This window comes from Octopus bimaculoides, chromosome 12 (genome assembly GCF_046866305.1).
Source record: "Octopus bimaculoides isolate indiv1 chromosome 12, ASM4686630v1, whole genome shotgun sequence".
Taxonomy (NCBI): Eukaryota; Metazoa; Mollusca; class Cephalopoda; order Octopoda; family Octopodidae; genus Octopus; species Octopus bimaculoides.
In genome coordinates, this window is record NC_142939.1 from 9,002,398 (window position 1) to 9,028,275 (window position 25,878).

Sequence of the window (25,878 nt, forward strand, 5' to 3'; positions counted from 1 at the left end):
CAAATTGTAAACTTTCGTTCTAACATACCCGCACTAGATACCGCTCTAGCTAATAAGATAAATCATCATCACCATCATTATTATTATGATTAGGTGAGTAGGCAAAATTGTTAGCCCAGTGGACAAAATGCTATCTTTTGGCCCTTTACGTTCTGAGTTCCAATACCACTGAAGTCAACTTTGTTTTCATCCTTTTGGATCAATAAGATGAAGTACAAGTCAAGTGCTGAGGCTGATGTAATCGACAAATGCCTCTCCCAAAATAAGTAGCCTGGGGTCAAAATTTAAAACCATTTTTATTTGGTGGATAGCTGGCAGAATCGTTAGCACACCGGACAAAATACTAAGCAGTCTTTTTGCCGTTTTTACGTTCTAAGTTCAGATTCTACTGCAGTCGGTCTTCGGATCGATGAAATAAGTACCAGTTGAACACCGGCGTTGATATAATCGACTTACACCCTCTTTTAAGGTTTCAGACTATGTGCCTACAGTAGAAAAGGTTATTTGGCGGCGAGCTGGCAGAATCGTTAGTGTTCAAATGCCGCCGAGGTCAACTTTGTCTTTCATCCCTCAGGGAACACATAAGAGATCTTGTCAGAGTATGAAGAGATATCAATCAACGACAACGCCTTATATATAAATATATATATATATATCTTCTATCAATAGCAGTCGGAATAGCTTTGCAGTATATCATTTATCCAGGGAGGCAACTCTTAGATCGTATCACAAATGATTGTTAATTTTCTTGTTTCTAAAAATAAGTTTCTTTCCCGCTATCAATAAAAAGAAAAATTACGACCCAGACAGCGAATTACCATGTGGTTGCTCGACCTCGCAGAAATAGCAGCAAAAATTCCCTTTAACCACACTAAATCTTTAAAGGAATGATTCGTTGGATATAATGCAATCCTAGATACATCGTTGGGGATTAAAGACGTGACGGTCACGTCTAGAATACTTAATCAAGGTTTATCTAGTGATGAAAAACAGGAAGAAAACGTTATTTTTGTTGCATTTTAATCTACGTTTTATATGTTATTAATAGCTTGCAATTAAAGACAACATTCTCTACAAATTAGATTATTCTTAGTGAATCCATTGTCATCCATCCTCATAGCTTCAATTATTCAGTCTAGTATTGTTAAAAAAGAATTTAGATAACAGCATATTTTGGTTACATTATTTTCATCCAGTCACATGATTTCTAGAATACACGCTTTTATTAATTGCTCATGTTCCGTGAGTAATGTGACATTTAAAAACTAACCGATAATACAGTCGTCTGACAAACGCTAGAAACGTGGTTCGAGTCCCATCAGTGGCCCTAATTTTCTTTTCTGTGTCAAATTGTTGCGTATAATGTTTGACATCGTTGGCACTAACATCTTTGTGTGATCTTTGAATGTAACGCCCAATTTTCATTTGTTATATTGTAGAATATATCAATTTGATTCGTGGACCCGGAAGAAATTAGAAATTTCTTCCGGGGACCCCTAGCTTTTCATATAGGGGCATAGTTGAAAAAGAAGCTGACCCTGGACTGCAACAAGCTTGTTTTTCAGTGAGGATATGTTTGGATGCATTGCATTAAAAATGCTTGTATACTCCCTCAGTTAAACATCGAACCAAATGATACTTTCGTTCTCTTCTGAAAATTTGTGAGGTAACCTCCAACACTTACAATATTGCTGCGAGTAATCGTGAGGCTGAAACAGTCGAGCACCCTCACGGACAGGACCGGAATTAGATGTAGTGGGATCCCTGGGTCAGTAGATTGCTCCTACAATTTTGCTAATTCAAACATAAAGTAATAAAGTGGGCTCAAATTTGTTTGAAGAGGCCCCAAACTTGGAAGAACCTCTGTAAATTTGGAGGGGCTCAGTTAAATTTAATAGTTTTTGTTTTAATCTAAAAGAACTCAATAAATCAAAAAGCAGATATATATATAGACGGTAGAGGATAACTTCTGAATTAATATATTTATACAATTGCACCAAAAACAAAGAGAACTATGTGGAATGTTTAAAGACAAAAGAGAGAAAAGAATATTATTAGCTTATGAGGTAAAGTATTCCGAACCTGAAATACAAAATTAACCAGGACAACATATTTCTGGAGAAAAGTTCCGAGTTGTTTAAATAACTGCTTTTGACCAAACAATATTTAAATACTTAAATGTTGTTGTGTTTGGTCCCCTAGGGAGTGTGTTAAATTTATTTTGAGCCCTAAAAGTCAAGTATATTTAAATTACAAGCTAAGATTATTCTGAGCCCAAAATATCAAATGTATTTAGGCGCAGGAGTGGCTATGTGGTAAGTAGCTTGCTTACCAACTACATGGTTCCGGGTTCAGTCCCACTGCGTGGCACCTTGGGCAAGTGTCTTCTACTATAGCCTTGGGCCGACCAAAGCCTTGTGAGTGGATTTGGTACACGGAAACTGAAAGAAGCCCGTCGTATATATGTATATGTATATATATATGTGTGTGTGTGCTCGTGTGTCTGTGTTTGTCCCCCCAACATCGCTTGACAACCGATGCTGGTGTGTTTATGTCCCCGTAACTTAGCGGTTCGGCAAAAAGAGACCGATAGAATAAGCACTAGGCTTACAAAGAATAAGTCCTGGGGTCGATTTGCTCGACTAAAGGCGGTGCTCCAGCATGGCCGCAGTCAAATGCCTGAAACAAGTAAAAGAGTATAAGTTAAATTATTTTAAAACCAAAAAGCTAAGTCCATTTAATTGACGTTAGCAGACAGCAGTGATCACGTGGTGTTATCTTTTGTCCTATCAGCTTTACCTCCCCTTGCTTTTGTTTCTTCCCTTTTTGCTGTTCTCTCTCCTCAGTAATTTTTCGCCTCCTTTTTATTGTCTCTTGTCATTTTTCTCTCTCCATTGTCTTCTTTCTTCATTCAGCTTTATGCAAATGGCTTTTTAATCTGTCTACTTTCACCTCCATCTCATATATATACATCCTCTTCTCTCCCTCTCTCTTTCACATTAATCCCCTGACTTCTGTAACGACGAGAGAGAATTCGTTCAATGGAAACTAAAACTTAATATCTTCGCTGGTCTCTGTGTTGTTGCGGCCTCCTTCCGTGTTGGCTGTAGTTACGTACCGTTTTTGACACGCCATGCAAACAATATCTCTGCGCATGTCGCTGTAAAAGACGCACTTTTGTTTTTATATTTCACATGGGCTGCTGAGGGCTGATGGCCTGTGTTAACGGCCACACATACCGTTCTTCTGCTCATAATGCTCTAGGTGCTACTGCCGCTACTATTACCACTTGCACACCCAATGCTGTGCATTATTTAGTAGTTTCGCTCAGCTGACTCATTATTACTACCCTGTATGAATCCTATTACGTCCATCATCTCTTATTTTGCCACAGAAAGCGACAAAAACAGCGATGAAGTTGGAAGCGGCGATAAAACAGAAAACGAAGACGAAGATGAAGACGAAGAACGAGACATTGAGAATAGTAGTATTCGCGAACCAACAGCACAGGTGACAGAAGACGAACACTACATGGCTGTAGTTGACTACGAGAAATGTATCGACGATAACAACGATGAAGATGATATCGAAGACAATGACGACGATCCTAAAAATACACTTTTTCCTCCTGTTCAACTTTCCGATCCTAACTGCTCGTCGTTGACAAGTGGGGTTTCTCACTGGACTCCAGTTCGGAAACAGCCAAGACCACCACCCGCTCATCTCAAGAAATACCTCTACCCAGTCTCGGAAATCATCGAAGAACTTCACCCAGAGGAAGTGAGATGGATGTACCGGCATGCTGGAAAGAAAAAATGGACTCCATTTATCGGATACGATTCTCTTAGGATCGAGTTCAGGTACAGAGAGCTGAGTGTATCATCTTTAAGCGAAGATAAACTAAAAGATATGATTGTCGTACGTGGAGGACTTTACGAAGTCGATGTCGTCGCCCGGAAATGTTACCCGTTGTTTTGGACTGGTAAATATAAATTTATTTATTTGGTAAAACCTGTCGATACCCGAATATACCCGAAGAATTTTCTCGACTTTACGTTCGAAATTCAAATCCTGCTTCAGTGAACTTTAACTTTCATACTTCCAGGAGTCGATAAAACGAAGTATTAGTCATATATTAGAGTCTATTTTATATTCTATAAAGTATCGTAATTGTGAATGATATTATAATAAATGACTAATTGACCTGCCTACCCCGACATGTACACTGTTCATTCATTATTATCAATACCTACGCTCTTAACTTATTCGACATGAAATTAATTTTGAAGGAATTAATTATCAACATTTTTTTTTTCAAAGCAAGTAAATTCTAGTAAACAAATAAATAAATTTTATTAAACCTTGCAAATGCAGTGGGAAGATTTCTGTAGACAAAAGGAACAAATAAAGTATCTAGCATTGGCGACAAATGAGTAACTGCTAACTAGTTGCGAGAGAAACTATTCTGTGATCTCGGACCAATAAGTGACAAGAGAACCTCTACGACATGGTCATTCGACCCAAAGAAGGAGCTTCTATGAATTGGTGAATCGAGTCAATGTGGGTAGGATGAGGTCACCGAAACTAACGAGATGGGTAGTATGACATGGACACTCGAGCTAATGCAAGAGTTTAACTTGACCTCAGGAAAGCACCTCTCCGACGAGGTTACTCAAAACGTGGTCACTCAAGACAACAAAGGAGTTTCTATGTGGTCGCTTGAGCGGCTAGAAATAGCAGTCAAATCGTACTTAAATATCGCCTTACTACATTAATAAGATTTGACTGTCATAGTTGGAATGTCTCTTATCGTAGGTCTATTCAGTCAGGGTTGACTTGTGCAGAACAACAACAATCTAATTCTACGTGATTAGTTAATTCTACATCAAATGTGTTTACAGTAACTCTACTCTTTAGACGTACAGGCGGTTGCAGTGTTTGTTTCAAGCCAACTAATTGTATCTGCCCATGGACACGCAGGGAAATGTTATTACTCCAACTTATAGTCTTCTGCTAGTAGACTTATATTTGTATGCAAAAGTTTTTTGATCCTCACTCTCAAAACTCAGGAATTTTTTTTTATAATAGATACAAGGCTACGAATTTGTAGGGAAGAATATAGTCAAATATATTGACTTGAGTATTTTACCGACATGGGAAGGATGATTTGAATTCAGAATGCAAATTCTGAATTCAACACTGCAAGGTCTGACACTCTACCAATTCTTCTGTATTCGAAGAATTGTAGTTAAAGTGACGGGTTTTCTTCTAGATATGAAGCGTGAGATCACATCTGAACACTATTTCCTCTGTTGTTATCTTTGTTCCTACCTATAATATGTTTAACACTTCTGTAGTTCTTTTTCATTTGTGCCAATCATTCTCAGTCAGAAGCAACTTTCTGATACTCTGTTTACTGTGAAATCTATTTATTTTACCTTCTTCAGAATTTCATGCAGTACAGCTCATTTGTTATTGTGCTCCCCCCTGCTTGCTTGTTTTATGCCATATAGCAAGGCTGCTGGACACAGAATTCACTGTGGTTCAAATTTCTTAGGCTATAAGACTAAGTGTTTTCAGCTACAGTCATTTAGCTTACGTCTCTTGTGATATAGGCGCTATATTAATACACAAAAGCTGATGATGATACTATACAGTATTCACTTAGAATACCATAGCATTAGGATTTAACAAGGTATGATTTGGACACTTCTATTAAAATAAAAGTGATGAAATCATGTCCTGTGTTTTGCTAATTTCACTAACCTAATTTATAAATGTAGAATATAACCCTCAATTATTCCCCTTACAATTTCCATGGCAACCATCTAGATACTTTTAAATGTGGTTATCCAAACACACCTTGACATGGAGTCCATTTCTCTCAATTTCTCTATTCTTTCGCTTAAGTGTCGAGTTTGTCTAAACCCTTCTGGGCAAAGTCCCAGCATGGCCTCAGTACAATGGCTGAAAGAAGTAGAAGAGAAGATGAGAGTTCATAAAAGAATCACACATGTTCAATTGCCATGCAGAATGAAGAATCTGACATTTGGTCTCTTGCTAAGCTTTTACTCTCTTCATGGCAACTGAACTTATTGAACTCTTCTACTGATTGACTCTTATTGATGCTGTTGGACAACTCAAGCTATCATGATAGCTTTTCTATACAGAAATAGAGAACTGCTAGGTAGTCATTACTCCTACACCTGAAGACTCTCTTGGATGGAATACCAACTCATTCCAAGGTGCTACTGATACTCACATTCAGTGGAGTTGATTGAAGTTATGTGAATTGAACAAACACACAATGTACCACCAAGGCTAGGGAATTGAACTCACAACGTTATGATTATCAACACAACATCTTGACTACTAGGCTTGTGTTTTTCCAGCTGTAATTTATAAAGGCTATTTATTGTTGCCAGTACCGCCTGACTGGCCTTCGTGCCAGTGGCACGTAAAAGCACCCACTACACTCTCTGAGTGGTTGGTGTTAGGAAGGGCATCCAGCTGTAGAAACTGCCAAATCAGATTGGAGCCTGGTGTAACTATCTGGTTTCACCAGTCCTCAGTCAAATCGTCCAACCCATGCTAGCATGGAAAGCGGACGTTAAACGACGATGATGATGATGATGATGATGATGATGAAGTATGAGTAATGTTTTATAAAAATTCTTTATTCCAACTGCAACCAGTTTTATTCCATCATGTTTATAGAACTCAAGAACAGCAATTTTCTTTTTGTAGGTGATACCGCTGATGTACTTCGAGGGATCTGGTTCTATGATGATACTTGGCAACCTCTAGAGGAAGACACTTCCATTCGTATAGAGTCGGATCATTTGGGAAAGTTTTTGGGAAAGAAGTATCCATGTGATTTTTCTGAGACAGTAAACTTAAAGGTTGCCAGACAAGGTGAGCTCAATGATACTTTGCTTTGTTTTTTATCTTGTGTTGCTGTTGTTGACAAGCTGGTAGTAAACAGTATTTTAATTTAAGGGAACCTAAGAATATGTTTTCTATGATACAAAACAATCAATTTTAAAATTTCCATTAGAATCTTTCATCATTATCCTATGTAAGAAGTTCTTATGAAGTTTTATTGACTATTTTTTAATGTAGGAACCTCTTATTAATTATTAGCAAACTCCTAAAGTGATAAGCTGGTTAAATGGATACCATGGTGGACAAAATGCTTAGCTGCATTTCTTCTGGCTATTTACATTTTAAGTTTAGATACCACCTGGGTCAAATTTACTTTTCATCCTTTCTGGGTTGATAAAATAAGTACCAGTTGAGCACTGGGATGGTGTATTGATTTAACCCTCCCCTCAAAATTGCTAGCTTTGTGCCAAAATTAGGAAGACTTATAAGCAAATACAGGTTAATGCCTTTATAAACTATCAAGGAAGCCTGTACATAGTTGTTGCTTACCATGCTAGAAACATCAGCCAAATTTTCCTCAGATTGCACCCTGACACCTTAAAAGGTATACTACATAGTCTTAGATATACAATACTTAAGAGAAGGATAAGATTATTGTGACTAGAATATCTTTGATCAAAGACATTCGAGTGAGATTATTGCCAGTGCCGCTGGACTGGTTCCTGTGCAGGTGGCACATAAAATACACCATTTTGAGCATGGCCGTTGCCAGTACCGCCTGACTGGCCTTCGTGCTGGTGGCACGTAAAAGCACCCACTACACTCTCGGAGTGGTTGGCGTTAGGAAGGGCATCCAGCTGTAGAAACTCTGCCAGATCAGATTGGAGCCTGGTGTAGCCATCCTCAGTCAAATCGTCCAACCCATGCTAGCATGGAAAGCAGATGTTAAACGATGATGATGATAGGTCTGCTTTGTCAAGGCTGACCTGGGATTTAACATGACTTGATAACTTGTTATCATGTAACATCCAAGTTCCATGCTGTCATGGGTTAGACAGTTTGATAGGATCACTAGGTACAAGTGTCTGCTTTGGCATAGTTACACCAACCACTTTACAGTGTGTAGTGGGTGCTTTTTCATGCCACCAGCAGAAATGTTAAATTGATCATAAAAGTAAGTTTTAAAAATTAGATGTTTGTATTTTGTTAATTTCATTTTATGTAAATGCCAGTACCGTGTGACTGGCCCTCGTGCCGGTGGCACGTAAAAGCACCCTCTACACTCTCGGAGTGGTTGGCGTTAGGAAGGGCATCCAGCTGTAGAAACTCTGCCAAATCAGATTGGAGCCTGGTGTAGCCATCTGGTTCACCAGTCCTCAGTCAAATCGTCCAACCCATGCTAGCATGGAAAGCGGACGTTAAACGATGACGATGATGATGATATATAACTTCTGAACCTTAGCTTTGACCCTTTGAAAGGATACAGTGACCAATCATAATGTCATTATCAGCACTACTTTGCTCTTGCAGTGACAAGCATGGAATATATAGACATAAATACATATTCACATGTACGCATGTGCACATACACACACACACACACACATCAATGCATATTTGCATGTGTGTACACATGTTTTTTACAATATCCTTTGTGCAGTTTTCTTCTACCAAATCTCCTTGTCTGGCATTTCTCAGCCTAGGGCTATGGAATGCACTTCAAGATACTGTGCAGTGGGACTGAACCCAAAACCATATAGTTGCAAATGGAAGTTCTTAACCACATAACCATTCCTGCTCTATGTTCTAAAATATATCTAAATAAATTTACAATAGGTTGTTGTGGTTTTTTTAAAAATTTAATCTAATTTTCTCCCTTTCCTTCGTTACAGTTATCCATCATATAGCATTCTCAGACTGCCATGTTGAATGGAGAAATGCTACGGAAGTTTACATGTTTAGTGATTCTACTCCTTCAAAAATTGTTCGATCTGTAAGTCAGACATTAGGATTTCAGAAGAGTAAGTATTTAAATCTTCTTTTCCTCTTTAGTGGTTTGGTCTTGAATAGATCTAACTGGTTATATTTAGGTCAGGAGATGGATGTGCTATGCTTGGTATAAAATGGACAAAACTTGCTTCCATATTGGAACAGCACTCTTACAATTTCATCGAAATATAATCCAATTTAAAGGCTGCATAGTAATATATTTGTTTTTTTTCTGCAGGTGGAACCAAACTGTGTCGCGGATACTGTAATGAAGCTCGGATGGATGACAAGCCTCCAGACATTACTCATCTGGTGTTTGTTGTTCATGGTATTGGCCAAAAAATGGATACTGGCAATATAATTAAACGATGTAATGAGTACGTTTCTCTTTAACATTTGTTTTTATTTTTCTTATTCATGGGTCAGTTTTTAAACATTACCAGCTAGAAGATGTCTCTCAGTAAAGATGCATGGCTATGTTTTTATTAAAAAGTTCACAATCACATGAGTTTTGGGTTCAATACCACTGCATACAACCTTGGGCATGTTTCCTACCATAGCTTTGGGTCACCCAATGCATTGTGATAAAATTTTGGTTTATGGAAACTTTATGAAAATCCTTCAAATACATATATATATGTACGAGGGGGTGCTAAAAAGTTCCTGGCTTTGGGTAAAAAAAAATACAGGAGGATCAGTTAATTATGATTTTATTCAACATATTCCCCTCTCAGCTTCACACTTATTGTAGCAGCCCTTCAGTTTTTCTAAGCCTCGTAAAAGAACTCAGAAGGTTGGGTCTCCAACCTGGCCTTTCCTGATACTCTTAAAGCCAGGAACTTTCCAGCACCCCCTCGTATGTGTGTAACATTTTGCTGATGGACATATTAGTGTGAAAACCGATAAACTAGCACAGATAGTCTCTTGTCACTTTTGCCATTGGAAATGCAATGAAGTAGTGATTTGCTTGTTAGAAACCTGATACCAACTAGCTATTGCTCACCAAAAGTATGGTATTAAAATAGAAAAGTCAAGCTGATTCAAAAGTTATTGGTTAATACCTTTTCATTGGTGTTGTGCCATAACCAAGGTACTCAAAAGTTGTTGACATCCAACTTTGTTGGCAGGTGAAAAGGTAAACAAAATAAATTAATCAGTGCCAAACTAACTGAAAATAGGTGAGAGGTTTATTGACTTCCAGTACTTCAGTCAGGTTGTTTTTTTGTTGTTGTTGTTGTTTAACCCTAGGTCAGCTCTTATCCAGTTGATCAGAGACATTACAACTGTTATCATACCAGCTCTTATTCATACCTAGTGTTTATACATTATCTGGTTTGTCTTTTTTAAGAAGATAGGATTTGATTTGAAGGAGATTTGACTGTTATTTCTAGCTACTCAAGTAACACTGAGAAAGCACCTTCATTATTTCAATCTTGATCAACTTCTTTCGTATGGTGATGACTGAACGATGATAAAACATCTATTGAAAGAAATCTGTCAAAATTTCTCATCTGAAGATGACTTCTAGCATTAGATTGACTAAAAATTTATGTTGCATTTATATTTCTTATGTTCAGAGGTATCTACAATCAAAGAAGGGTTTTAAATCTAGAAATTCTGCATTGCACCTATTTTAATCCGGTTTTTGAAGCTTGAATAAACAGAGATTAAGACTGATCTTGATGTGAAATTTAGACATGGCAAAGGTTACTTGTTACGTTTCATTTTTTTTCTTCTTTATTTAACTGTTGTGTAAATATTACATCCTCATACATAAACAATAATCATTTAATGAGGGAAGATCTATGTAGTTACCTGACCTGCTGGAAATAGCAACCAAATGTGCCTCAACCCTGCTATTTTAAAGAAAAGATACATTGGTCTTAGTTATAGAAAAATACAAGATAGTCACAGCTGAAATGCCTCTACTGATAAGGTTTAGTCTGCTTAATCAGGGATGATGTGAGGCTAAGTAACATCTTATAGTAGAAGTGTCACAGATGGCAGAGAGATGTAAGAAACTATTGACGGTATTTGATACCTCTTGGTTCTGAGTTCAAATACTGTCTTGTTTGATTTTTCTTTCTTTGATCTCCTTTGTGTAAATGAAATGCATAGCAGTTCCATACTGAGATGCTAGCATGGATCTTTCAGTGTAGCCCATGTTTCACTTGCATATAAGAATAGAAGCAGGATGGTGCTATTGAAGAGGCTGGCATGAAATGAGAATTTGGGAACAGTGTGGAATGAACAACATAACTACAATAATACCCAAAGCACAAGTTTTGCTGAGATGGACAATTCACAAGGTTCACACCAGGTGGACCTGTGCAGATGCCAGTTGGTATCCAAGAGACTGAGAAGACCTCCTTGACAATTTAATTAAATGATTTGGGCCAAGATGGAAGAGAAGGGCATATCAAGAAGGATTCAAGGATACATACTGGGGTCAGGTCAATGTAGTATATCCCTGTTCCCTAATAAAAAGACTTTGAGTTTGATAGAGGTTAATTAATATTTATAAAGTATGTAAGACTTTTCAAACTTCATTTTGTAATGACTTATTAATACATTCAACTTTTACTACTTTTATCATCATCATCATCATCGTTTAACATCCATTTTCCATTAAATGATGATGATGATTTTATTTGATGAAATTCATTTGTTGAAATAACATGGTATTTACTGATTACAGACTGCGGGAATCTATAGAGCGACTGAAAAAGAAAAATTTCCCCAATTTGGACCAAAGTAATCAGAGAGTAGAATTCCTGCCTGTAGAGTGGCGATCTAGTCTGCAACTAGATGGTGGTAAGTATTATCTTGTTTTTAGATTTTTTTTTTTTTTTTTTTTTTACTTTTCCTAAATAGTTGATAACACTCACTGTTATCTGCTTAAAGCCCCCTAAAAGTTTGTAGGGCTTTGCTGCTTCCTTTTATAAGATGGAGATAGCTTTTGTAAGTGAAAAAAAGATATATAAAAAAAACTACTGTTGTTAGACAACACTCCTCTCAGTAATTTGAGAACACTAACAACTCCATTAACAGCATTTGTTTATGGCATATGTGCACCCTTCTACAAAAATGCAAAAGGAATTATTATATAACGTAAACATAAAATTAATGGAAACAGTTTTCCCATATCTGGATTATGTTATCCTCTGAGTATTTTCCCATTATGCACCGTTTTGGCTATTATTGAAGGTACCCCCAAAAAACCACATATCTCATAGTATTTTCCCATTATGCACCAGTTTTGCTGTATTAAATTACAGACACGCACACATGCAGGCAAGACTATCCAGGTGTTCTCACTAAAGGGCAGTAACTCCAGGTTTCTCTGCTTAAATTTGTGGAAACGAATCCCAAAAAAAGAAAAACATATCTCACGAATCTGTGGTCCTATTTATGCGAAACTTGTTTTATTCCGTTTGTATTCACATTTCAGGAGTACCTTACTTTCAGAGTATTTTCCCATTATGCACTGGTTTGGCTGTATTAAATTGCAGTCAAGCACACGTAAGCAATCACAGAGTTTTAGAAGTGTATATAGATTTGTTATATCAGGCCATTGTGTTATCACTAATAACTTTTTACATCAGCTGATGCAAATTAAGTAAATAGTAATTTAATTTCTCCATTGTTCATTATCAGATACTGTTGAGCTCATTACACCCCATAGTGTAAAAGGTCTCCGCACAATTCTAAATAGTAGTGCCATGGATATTCTATACTATACAAGTCCACTCTACCGATCAGAGGTAAGTTCTCTTTCCATTCAATTATTTTATGAGTAGAGTTTGTGGAAAGTTTTGAGGAATGGGACTGTATTTCAAAAACAGAAACCGGTTACTGAGTGAAGATTGTATTAGGCTTACCTACTAAAGCTTTAGTCTTTGCTAAATTCACTTTAAAGCCTCTTGGTTCCAGATTTGGTCTTGTATGTCAGGAATTTCTTTTCTGAGTCTTCTATAATAGCTAGGTTGTCAGCATAAAGAAGTTCCCATGAGCAGATGGTGTTAAACCCTTCTGTTATAGCTTCAAGAACTATAGTGAAAAAAGGGGACTGAAGACTAAACCCTTGTTAACCCTAACCTTCACACTAAATTCATTGCTATACTTTGTCACTAATTCTCACTTCAACTATTCCCTTATACATGGTTTGCACAGCTTTCACAAGCTATATGTTTACTCCAAACTTCTTCAGTGACCACCAGATCACAGAGCAAAGAATCCTATCTTCTTTAGGGTTCCTTGCTCTGGAGAGGTATAGGGGCTTATTCCTGACTAGATTACTCCTATAGAGGTCTCACTAAGAACGTGGCGTCAGTAGGGTTTTGTGTTATAACTCTTTCTGTAAACTTGGTCTAATACTTCTATAGTTTGCCTTTGTCTTTGTAACTTTTGACAGTGATACTGCTATGTCAGCATTGGGTTTGACACTTTCTTGTATTACCTTGTTTATTATGTGGGTGACAAGCACATTTCTTACTCTGCCAGAGAGTCAAAGTATCTCAGTGGTGATTCCTGGTAGACCAGGTGCCTTCCCTGCCTTCATATCCTAAATTGCCCTGTCTACCATTTGATGGCAAATTATTAATAAAAGTGTAACTTTATTTTAGATTACCCATGGTTTGCAATCTGAGATAAACAGATTGTATTCTGTGTTCTGCCTCCGAAATCCTTATTTCATTTCTGCTGGAGGAAAGATATCCATTGCTGCACATTCCTTGGGTAAGTATTTAAACAGAGGCTTCAAATCATTTTGGTTGTTAGTGTTGTTAGTATTGTTGTTTAGCTGTAGGTCATCTTTGATTGAACAAAACTAAGGTCAGTAGAATTCCAACTGTGACCATCCTGTTTATTGTTTCAGATATATACTGATATAGGCGCAGGAGTGGCTCTGTGGTAAGTAGCTTGCTTACCAACCACATGGTTCCGGGTTCAGTCCTACTGCGTGGCACCTTGGGCAAGTGTCTTCTCATATAGCCTCGGGCCAACCAAAGCTTTGTGAGTGGATTTGGTAGACAGAAACTGAAAGAAGCCTGTCGTATATATGTATATATATATATATGTGTGTGTATATGTTTGTGTGTCTGTGTTTGTCCCCCAACATCGCTTGACAACCGATGCTGGTGTGGTTACGTCCCCATAACTTAACGGTTCGGCAAAAGAGACCGATAGAATGAGTACTAGGCTTACAAAGAATAAGTCCTGGGTTCGGTTGCTTCAACTAAAGGCGGTGCTCCAGCTTGGCCACAGTCAAATGACTGAAACGAGTAAAGGAGAGTAAAGAGTATACTATAACAGAATTGGCTGTATGTTAACACATTTGTTTTACTGACTTAGTTGAGCCAAGATAGCCTCTATAAAATCCTTTTGCTTGTTATGCTAGAAATAGCAGTCAGACCTTACACAAATAACACTGCTGTTTAAGCCAAAAATAAAGGAAGACTATATTTCTGTATGTATGTATGTGTGTGTGGTTGGTGTCCGAAAGGGCATCCACCCATAAAGACCCTGCCAAAACAGACAGTAACCAGGTGTAATAACATGTCCTGTACTTTTCCAGGTTTATAATATTTAAGAATATGACTTTTCATGCTCGCATTTTTCCATGTAATGTATGTTTATGTATGATGATATGTATATATGTGTGTCTTTGTGCCCACCACCACTTGAAAACTGTCTGGACAAAAGAAATCAATGGGAAAAGTATCAGATTTTAAAAAAATATTAACTACACTCTCAGAGTGGTTGGCGTTAGGAAGGGCATCCAGCTGTAGAAACTCTGCCAAATCAGATTGGAGCCTGGTGTAGCCATCCGGTTTCACCAGTCCTCAGTCAAATCGTCCAACCCATGCTAGCATGAAAAGCGGATGTTAAACAACGATGATGATGATTAAGGACTGATGTTGATTTGTTTGACTAAACTTTTCCAGGCGATACTCCAGCATGAACACAGTCCAATGACTGAAAATTTTTCAAAGATAAACAATATATATTGTTTTGCAAGTACTTAAGCTAAATAATTTGTTCTTTGAAATGGTTCATACCTCTCACTTACATTGTTGTCTTTATATTTAGTCATTCAAGTTTTTTTTGTTTTTTTTAATATATGAAAAGCAATCCAAAGGCACAGTCTTTAGTAACATGGCAGAGTTAATAATTATCTCATTCAATCTGTTGTATGAAACTTCATCATTTATTCATGATAATGGGGAAAAAAATAGGTATTGAATACTGAACTGTTCAATCCAGAAAAAAATTAGGAAAAAGTTGTATCTGAATGCTTATTGATCCAAATAATCTGATTTATGAAATCATTTCTCCCTCCCCTGCCATTATGTAGTTTCTTTGATCCAAAATTTAGTTTAAATATCAATAAAATATGAATGAATTAATAAAAAAAAAACTAATTAAAAGTGATAAGAAAATATGTAATTTAAAATGGGTTTTAATTTTCAGTGTTATTTATGTGTTTTTAATCCTTATGAAATAAGTCAAAATGGTATTGTTTGATTTTCATACACTATCATTATGATTATGGTAATCCATAATGTCTGAAGGGAGAGTATCTCAGACTTTTGTCATACATTGGACAATGATACTTAATCAATTATTGATAAAGAGAACAATTATACTCTCATTATTGATCTGGTGTTGTTAAGTAGGTTCACTAAGGTTAAGCCCATCTTTACAATAGGGTACCTTGGTTGCTGAAGTGTATGTTCTTTTGAAAGACCTTGTTAATATCATTTTAATGGTTTTCTTTCATAAATATTGAAGTTGGGAATGGCATAGTGAAGAGTAGAATTTGGTTTATGTTGTTGTTGTTGTGAGCCCCAGTTTGGCCCTGAATAAACAACCCTACTGTAAAGGGCTATAAACTTTCCTTGCCCATCCAGAAACAGTATACCATGAACTACATTTTCTGGTGTATCCATTGTTAAAGGTGGCATGGTATGGTAGGTCAAGTGACTACATAGATACATTCTTGTTATTTGATTTCATTCAGGCAGATTAAGTGTCTAATTGTCTGAAATAACTTATTTCAATAAAGATTATAATGACCTCATTATTACTCATTCTTAAAATATGGTTCCCAGTTCAAACTCAATCTGGGACAATGATCATATCCTGGGGCTAAGACATCTGGTGAATACACACACACACACACACACACACATATATATATATGTATGTATGTATATATGTGTGTGTATATATATGTATGTATCTATATATATGTATGTGTATATGTGTGTGTGTATATATATATATATATATATATATATATATATACATATACATGAGCTTATTGAACCTATTTTATACATGACTTTTAGCCTACTCTGTATAAATCTTTGTTTGTTTCATACATACATATATATATCTATATGTATGTATGTATGTATGTATGTAAGATGGTTGGTGTTAGGAAGAGCATCCAGCCATAAAAGCCCTGCCAAAACAGACAGTGAAGACTTGTGCAGTCTTCCACCTAGCTAGCCCCTATCAAACCAGCCAACCCATGCCAGCATGGAAAAGAGACATTAAATGATGATGATGATAATATATATAGTCACTTGGTAAAGTTAGTTGAAATAGCTATTATAATATCATATTATATATATTTACTCTGCTGAGGTCGACTTTGCTTTTCATCATTTCAGGGTTAAGTCAAATACCAGTGGAATACTGGGGGTTGATGCAATCAACTAGTCCCCCTCCCACAAAATTTCAAGCCTTGTGCCTTCAATAGAAAGGATTATTATATGTATTTATATGCAATAAAAATCTTGAAATTTTGTATTTTTTCACATTCATGATATCACAAACATTTTTTAAAATATGAAGAATTATTTCAACTTTCTGTTTGTATATATCTGGCCCCTAGGTGCTGTGATAACGTACGATATCATTACAAGCTGGAACCCAATCAAACTTTATGATCAGTTTGTTGCATCTTTAATCGTAAGTAACCCCTTTTTTCTTTCTCTTGATAATTTGTTCTAATCACAAGCTCATTACTGGTTTTGAAGAATATCTCTTTAACCCTTTTGATGCCAACATGTCTGGGACAACTCCTGGTTCTAAGCTTCAGGCTTCATGTTTTAACATTACCTGAATTAAAGCATATATATATATATATATATATATATTCATATACACACACAAACACAAATATATATATACACATATACTTCTATATATATATATATATATATATATATTATTTAAAAGAGTTCCAACTCTGTCTGCTGGAAGACAGACATTAAATGATCCACAGAGAGGTCTTTAAGTGGTTGTATATTTAGTCTAGTAGATTGCATCTATAGGAAAGTGGTTATATAGCTCAGCGGGCTGCGTGTTTGAATCACGTCGGAGGGTCACCACTTTATAGGAATGCGTTATCAGTTATATAGAAATAGTTGTTATTGTAGCTCAGCGGGCTGCGTGTCTGAATCACGTCGGAGGGTCACCACTTTATAGGAAAGTGGGTTATACATCATTAGATGTACACCTGACTTTCCTATATTAAATTAAGAATTGAACGGAACGCTGAACTCCAAACTATCAACATAACAACATTTATTCAAGGTGGAAAATATACATCTTTTATCTTGTTTGTTGAGACGTCTTCGGTGTGTGAGAACATGTATGTTGTGACGTTGGTATATTGATGTGAGCTGTCTAGCGTGAGTTCGAACGATGGAGAGACAGCTAGACACGTCCTTGCTCAATCGCTGGCCAGCAAGAAAGAAACAGAATGAAGCGGGAAAGCTTGGGTGTTGAATTCCACGCATGCGTGAGACTACGCATGCGCACGGCGTTACTACACATCTAAGAATTGACAGCAAATAAAAGGCTAGGAATAATTTCCACTGAAACACTTAAATATATTTACTTGCTTATACGTTCATTAAAACGTAAAGGAACCATGAACCATTTTCATATATTTTTCATATCTTGCTTTTATTCATTTATTTTTTTTTTTTTCATTCTTCAATTTCATAAATTTTATTTCAGAAACAATATATGGAATTAATAGTAAGTTACAACGTCTCTTATACTAAGTATGTTTGGATGTATCTAACTCTTTCAAATAATTCTTTCTTTTTTCGGTTTTTTTAATACTCTAACACTGTCTCTGTCTGGATGTTTGCCTCTCTTCCATATTTACATACTAGGCCCTGCTTCTGTTTACAACAAAGGTGACAATATATTAGATCAAATGAAATGTATTCATATTCTACATACAATTAGCACAGAATATTTTACTGTGAATTGCCACTGTTAGTATAGTAATATGTATTGAGAAATCATTTACAAATGATGGTCACAGAATATAAAACTACAACCATATTAAGGTCTGTAAAAGGATTGGCATTAGGGAGAGCATCCAACCACAGAAACCATGCCAAAACAGAGATTGGAGCTCAATGCAGTCCTCTAATTCATTGGATTCTGCCAGACCATTCAACCCATACTAGCACAGAAGACAGACATTAAATGATAATTAATGATGAGGAATGTAGTCATTTTTATTATCTAATTAACTTGTTTATATTGAACTTACCTTCCTTTTATAACTTAATGATTTTGAACGTTGGTAATTATGTCTTAACGCTGCTCAGATAAAGAAATATATACAGAACAGAAAAAGTAATAAAATTGAATAATCTACAACAACAAAAAAAAAAAGACAAGCTTCAAGAATGATAACTAAACCTATGAATGAAAGAATAATTAGAATACATGGTGGTGGTAGGCAGAGGGTTAATGCTCAGGTTTATATGTGTGCTTGGTGTGGGTGCACACATACACACATGGATATGTTGTTGTTGCTAATTATCTCTAATCCTCTTGTACTTTCAAAGCTTCTAATATAATATTATTGATTACTAATTTATCTGTTTTGCTTTTCCAATATTTCATATACATTTTTCCCTTATTTGCATGATTGGGATGATATATTTACTGTAACAGTTGCTTTTACAGCTGGATGTCCTTTCTTTATTACTAACCACTCAGTAATGAAACCAAAATAGCTCTTCCTCTCTTCACTTCAATCAGACAAACCGGAGTTAGCAGAATTAGGTGCTACCTCTTGCTAAAGAGAATGTGCCTTAATTTTATGTAATCTTTAATTTCTCATTTTTTTTTTTTAACTTATAGCATTAAAAATATATAGATTAAGTGTGTGTGTGTGTGTGTGTGTGTGTGTGTGTGATGAATAGAAAGGGACAAAGTATCTAGGCAGGTACTGTACGACCACTGTTATAATCCAGGCTCTGGCTAACCACATTGAGTTGTAAGGAGCAACTCAGATTACTTAAAGTGAGCAATGCCACTGTAATTCATCTGAAGGGTAAATCCTGTAATTGTCAACTGACGAAAGGAGGTTTTTGTATTATTGCTTTCACTGTCTTTAGCTTTTCATGTTTCATTAAAGGTAGGATGAGCAACATGTTCTCCATCCAGTGAGAGATGATTATCATTTCATGTACACAGTATTAAAATAAGAGTTTCTAATAGCATCATGTCATGGAAGACACTGTGTACATTAAATGGTTTTATATATGTATATAAACTGAACTGTCCCATGATGGTGAGATCAGTAGAAAAGTACTTCATCTGGTGGAGAGATAGATATTATTTGATATACACAATACATATTTTGATGTACTACTAATAGTTTTATATGTTGGGAAATGCCTCAGACATATCCATCAGGCAGAAACCACATATAACAAACTTGAAATGTTTGGTTTGCTATTTGTTTGTGCTTGATGAATCTGTTTAAGGTATTTCTCAACATGTAAAACTATTAGTAGCACATAAAAACATGTATTGTGTGTCTGTGTTTGTGTGTTAACAAACGCATGCACACAACAGGTATCCATAGCTCACTCATGAATCCAGAAATTAATCTAACCATACTTGGTTCATGTATTTTGTTTCTTCTTTTTTTTTCTTTTTTTTTTTTTTTTTTTTTAAATATTTAGGATGAAAAACGAGAACAGTTGCAAGATAGTACCCATCTGTTATCTGATATGGACAGTGCCAGAGCAAGGTATGGCGCCTACAGTATTTTTTGACATACAAGTCGATGGGGTATATGGTGTAAACATTCAAACGTACTCACTCTCTTTCCAAATTCTACTGTTTTTCACATAGAATTTTTGACCCTCCAAACTACTTATCTTGGTGTATAACTCAGCCTGCCTATTTTGGTTTTGAAAATTTGTCTTGTATGCCAGAAAACACAGTAATACAGTCTTAAGCTGTAATTTCCTTTAAGATTATTTTTGTTTTATTGTTGTTGTTGTCTGTGTCTGCTTCAGTAGAACCTTATCATTTTGCATCAGTTTTGTTTCTCCTATTAACATGGTTGGAATGAGGTGATGACTCTTAATTATTTATTCTCTACATCCTTTCTTTTCTCAATAAATATACAGTATTGTACATTTAATTAGTTATTCATTCATCATTACTTCAACAAGTATGGTAAAAATCTGTTTTGGTGATGAAGTCAAAATTATACTGAAACATATCTTGAATTGCCTCTCATACTTGCAGGAAAAAGACTGAAATAATCGTTTTTCCTTCTCACTGTACATGCACACACATATATATTGAATATGAAAAATAATACTCCATTCATTGCATATGTTAACACTAACTTAACTATTTTTGTCTTTAAATCTCTCTGCTGTTCTTACTGCTAACACATTATCTTACACATACTTCATACATTCTACCTCTTGCTCTGAGGCTGTGTGTTGTGCTTTTGAGCAAGAGACTTTATTTCATGTTGCTCCAGTTTACTCAGCTGTAGAAATGAGTTGTGATGTCAGTGGTGCCAAGCTGAATTGCTTTTCCCTTGAATAACATTTATAGCATGGAGAAGGGAGGCTGGTATGCATGGGTGACCGCTGGTCTTCCATTAACAACCTTGCCTGGACTTGTGCCTCTATGGATAACTTTCTAGGTGCAATCTCATGGTCATGCATGACTGAAGGAGGGCTTTACTTTATACATACATACATACGTACGTGAAAAAGGTATCAAATGAAATAACCATAACCCCTGATAATGCATTAATAATGTATGATTTATTTATTTATGTTTTCAGAGTTTCTGAAATTGAATCCCAACTGTCTTCACTTCAAGAGAAACAACAAAAAGGGTCACAAGCACTCAAATTCCGAGTAATTATCCTTAATTTTGATTATTTGTAATTTGTTATTAAATTCTTATTTGTTCCAAAGATTTTTGGTTTGGTAGAAATTAGTCTTGCAATGCCCTTTCCTGTAGAATTTTCGGATATACTTTGAACAAATGGATGAACCAGTATCATAATGAAAGACCAACAAGAAAGCAATATTTGCAATGAACTGGTTGATCTGGCCTGTTCACTTGATCAATGCAGTATGAACAGGCTTTTTTCTTATCAAAAGTGTGCCTATTTTTGTTTTCTTTACTTACTGTGATCAATTCTCTGCATTGATTATGAAACTAAAATCAATTCAATCAAAATGAAATCTTACTATAAACTTCCATATTTGCTTGAATACATTAACGTCTTGAATATAATATGACCACCACCTCCAATTTTTCTACCTAAAACTCAATGATATATATTTTATCTTCTTGTCTATATATATATATATATATATATTATCCTCATTTTTCACACTCAAGTATTGTGCTATCCCCACCAATATTGACTCAGATGTTTTGTTATCAAATTTCTCAGATTTTTCACTAGTAAATGTGAATTCTGCTTATATTTTTCATGTAAATTCTCTTAGATCCTATAAGCACTAGTTTGAGATAGAAAAGAGCAACAAGCTCACTGACAGCTTGACCCATGTTTATATCACTTACAAAGAGACCTTATCACCAATCACACTACAATGTGCCCAGTAAGTCTTATCAGTGGGTCTGCTGGTCTCTTCTGTGACAAATTGCTGTTAATACAATCTAATGTCATTTAGAAAATCTTTTCTCTGTAATCTATACATCTGTTACATAACGATTTCTCTAATTGTTCTTTCAGAAACTGTTTATATATTTATTGATGTTTTAATTTTTTTTTTTTAATTAAAAAATTTTTTTTTTTCCTGTCATTTCATTTTTAGGTAGAAAACCTTTTTTGTCTTGGTTCTCCTTTGGCTGTGTTTCTAACTCTCCGAGGTGTCCCTCTTCATGGCTGTGATAACAATGGACAACCAAACGTCATTCCATCACATTTGTGTCATAGACTCTTCAACATTTACCATCCAGCCGACCCAATTGTAAGGAAGCTTATTCTGCATAAATTTCTCAGTTGAAATTTTTATTCATTTTGGGTCCACTTTCAAATATTAGTTATAGAATTTGTTCAACAGGGACACAATATGATGACTTCTGTCATTACACAGACCCATTAAAAAGACTTTAAAATTCACACAAGTTAATTAACTATTTATTAATTGTATGGTGACCACACAGAATGAGAGAAAGTTGAATTGCTTGCTTATAGGAAATAGAGTAGTATACATTCTAGATTACAAGCCATAGTGTTGTTAATCTTACATCGTTAACTTGGCTACCTCTACCTTCCTCTTTCACTTCTTCTCCCCCTCCTTTCTGTATTCCCTTCTGTCTGTCTCTCTCTTCCTTTTGTGCCTAAACCATGTTCTGTTCTCTCTCCTTCAACTGAAAACCATTGAAAACCCCATCTTTTCTCCTCTCCCATCACTTCTGAGATAACGATTTAAGGAGATGCAAATATACACATACATCTACAACAGGATTGAACATGGAACACTTAGATTGAAAGTAAACTCCTTAATTACACAGCTGCCCATACTGAATTTGTTAGCAAGTTCTTAAATTTACTAGTTTCTAATAACCAAATTGCTATAGAAAGAAAAGTTACCATTTGTTGTAGAATCCATAATATTAATTGTTAGGGTATGTGAGGATCTACCCATATGAAACTATCTGTTGTAAATCTTAATGTTAAACCCTTTTGCATTCTCATTACTTTGTCAAATGTATTGCTTATTTATTCACATTGTTCTGAACTATTCATGCATTATCTCATAGCTTCAAAATTTCAATGATATGATTGTTTACTTTTACAATGATATTGTAGTGTATGTGTGAGAGGCTGTATCTGGCCAGTTTGAATATAAAACAGGTAAAACATTTGGGCCAGATGTGGCCTGTTTAAATGCTAAAGACTTAAAAGATGTTGCACACAGCTATCAACAGGGAGGATAATTATGACAACCTTCAAATAATCAATTCAAGACATGTGTAAATTAGAGCATAGCATTTTCAATTAAATTATCAATCTATTTTCAGGCCTATCGCATTGAACCATTAATCTACAAACATTATGCATCTATTTTACCTGTGGACATCCAACGGTTTGATGCCCCATTAAAGAGACCCTATTCAGAGTGTTCAGGAAGAGGGAGTACTTCTGATACTCTTGTTGATTCGAGTAGTGAACACAGTATTGCAAGCATTCCTGAGTCTTCCACAGAAACTGAAGTAGAATCCTCATCCTTACCCAAAACCATTGGATATTCTTTGGGTAAGTTGATTTTTAGATTTAAGATTCATCTTTTCTTCAAGTGCTGTCATTTTCTGTTTTTGGAATCTCTAGCTATCATTCACTCTTACACCTTTTCTTGCTGCAGGGAACATGTTCTTAACTTTAATTAAAAAGTCACCTTCAGATTTATTGACTCGTGAGCTTAAAAAAATGGAGACGGAAGCAAGACAGTTAGAAGAAATGAACCCAACTCCAATGCCAAGTTGTTCTGTGCATAATGCCCCAGGTATGTGCTTGAATTTTTTTTTTTTTTTACTTTATATTATTCCTAATAGACATACCATTAATACAGTTGCCTAACCTATTTTTTCTGTATCAAATTAAATTGGTAATCTACTTAATGTTATCCATATGAAACAACAATAAAATAGTGCTGTGTTTACAGAATTCAAAGAAAACAAGTTTCAAATTCATTGTAGATATTGAATATTTCTGCAGAGCATATTGTTATTGACTATGTACTTGCAGAAATATAAAATCAACAAAACTTTTTGCTTAGCTGATAGCTGGATGTGAGCTATGGGGCAGTGCCTGGCTTAGTCGCCTCCCAATGTGTCAGATTGCTATAGAACTGAACAATGGTATCATTTGAGTTGGTGTAGCTCTTCATATGGGCTGGGAAATGCTGCTAACATGTTCTGAGGGCATATTAGTGATCTTGGAACCTACAAGATCAGAGTGTGGTGATAACAAACACCCAGACAAGATGACCTAATTTTCATATGCTTTGCATTGCTCATTGCTCTGAGACAATATCATCACCGATCCATTCAATGACAGATTCATCTCAGAGTCTGCGGTCTACTCATTGACTTTTGTGCTGAGAGGCTGAAGAAGCTTCGTTGATAGAAACAATTATCAAAACAACTAGTGTCAATGATGAATTGATGAAGGTTTTTATCAATACCATCAGAGTATAATTAGAATTTGGAGTGACAAGTGAAGCAGTCACTACTTCATGGCAGTGGTAGTAAATAGGATGATAATTCACTGAGAAAGAAGAATAAACACAAATTATAGGAAAATAATTGAGAAATTCTAATTCTGGCTTCTATGTTAGCTATTGTAATCCATTTGTTGCATGGTTTGAATAATAGAAAGTTTTTTTGTTTTTTTTTTTGAAACATTTGGCTTTTTCTTTCCTTCTGCACTATCATAATATTATGTTTAATTTATCCATCATTTTCTATAGAATTAAATTATAATTTGTGCATACAGGTTTGGCTGTGTGGTAAAGCAGTTTGCTTCCAAAGCACATAGTTCTAGGTTTGGTACCGCTGAATGATGTCTTGGGCAGGTGTCTTCTACTATAGCCATGAAATAATCAAAGCCTTGTGAGTGGATTTAGTAGACAGAAACTGAAAGAAGCCCAAAGAATGTGTTTGTCTTCACGTATCTTTGCCCCCCCCCATCCACCCCTACCCACCCACTGCTCGACAACCAGTGCTGGTTTGTATATGTCCCTGTAACTTAGTGGGTCATCAAAAGAGACCAATAGAATAAAACTTTAAAAATAAGTACTGGGATCAATTCATTTGACTGAAATCTTTCAAGGCACTGCCCAACATGGCCACAGTCCAATGACTGAAGCAAAAACAAAAAAAAATTTTTAATCCTTTTTTTTTCTTTTCCTTTACAGTTCTGGAGTATCGTATGGATTTCCAATTGAAAGAAAGCAGTTTTGAGAATAGTTACATATCTGCACTAACTTCACATACTGCCTATTGGTCAAACCAAGATGTAGCTTTTTTCATTCTAACCCATGTCTTTCCTAACATTCAAACATGTTAGTTTAACAAAAATAATAAACATCAAGAACAATTTTTTTTTGTATTTTTTTTAAAAAATTAATTACAAGAATTGTGAAGATGTACTAATTGTGTCATTGCCATTTTTTTTTTTTTTAATAATTTTTTACTTTGGATATTCTGTTTAATTTTATTGTTTTTGTATGTTTCTATAAAAAAAGTTGTTTTTTTTTTTATACTATTATTATTAGTGCTTGTTCACTGCTGTAAAAAAAAGAAAAGTGACAACTATAATGTTTGCAATAAATAAAAATGATGAACATAAAAATTTATGTAGCCACAAGATAATGTTTTGAAATTTTAAGCTTTGACTATAGTCAATATTTGAGAAGGGTTTTAAACCTTATAAGGCCAGCATTAATAAATGTATGTTTATATTTATATACATGAATATTTTTTTTATTGTCTTGCACATACACATACTACATGTAAACCATTTTGTATTTACAGAGAAAATATTTGTATGTGTGTAGTTACTGTTTGGAAGATATCTAATTCAAAAGACTTCTTCAATTCTGACTACACTTTTCAACAAACATATTGGTTCACAGAAGATATTTAATCTTTGTCATT

General features: G+C 35.4%; 1 protein-coding gene across 2 annotated transcripts; it reads left to right on the forward strand.

Moving 5' to 3' along the window:
- The first annotated feature begins 778 nt into the window (after nt 1-778).
- LOC106876756 (phospholipase DDHD1) lies at nt 779-25,688 on the forward strand. 2 transcript variants are annotated; one of them, XM_089360789.1, is made up of 15 exons: nt 779-3,982; nt 6,748-6,915; nt 8,778-8,906; nt 9,113-9,251; nt 11,573-11,688; nt 12,532-12,638; nt 13,500-13,611; nt 16,778-16,854; nt 17,911-17,931; nt 19,890-19,957; nt 21,020-21,095; nt 22,029-22,184; nt 23,242-23,476; nt 23,583-23,723; nt 25,137-25,688. In XM_089360789.1, the coding sequence occupies exons 1-15, from the start codon at nt 3,355-3,357 to the stop codon at nt 25,286-25,288; spliced, it is 2,325 nt and encodes a 774-aa protein (XP_089216915.1). In that variant the 5' UTR covers nt 779-3,354; the 3' UTR covers nt 25,289-25,688. The 2 variants fall into 2 exon arrangements, with proteins under 2 accessions (XP_089216915.1, XP_089216916.1); XM_089360790.1 differs by lacking the exon at nt 17,911-17,931 and having other exon boundaries at nt 2,798-3,982.
- The last annotated feature ends 190 nt before the right edge of the window (nt 25,689-25,878 follow it).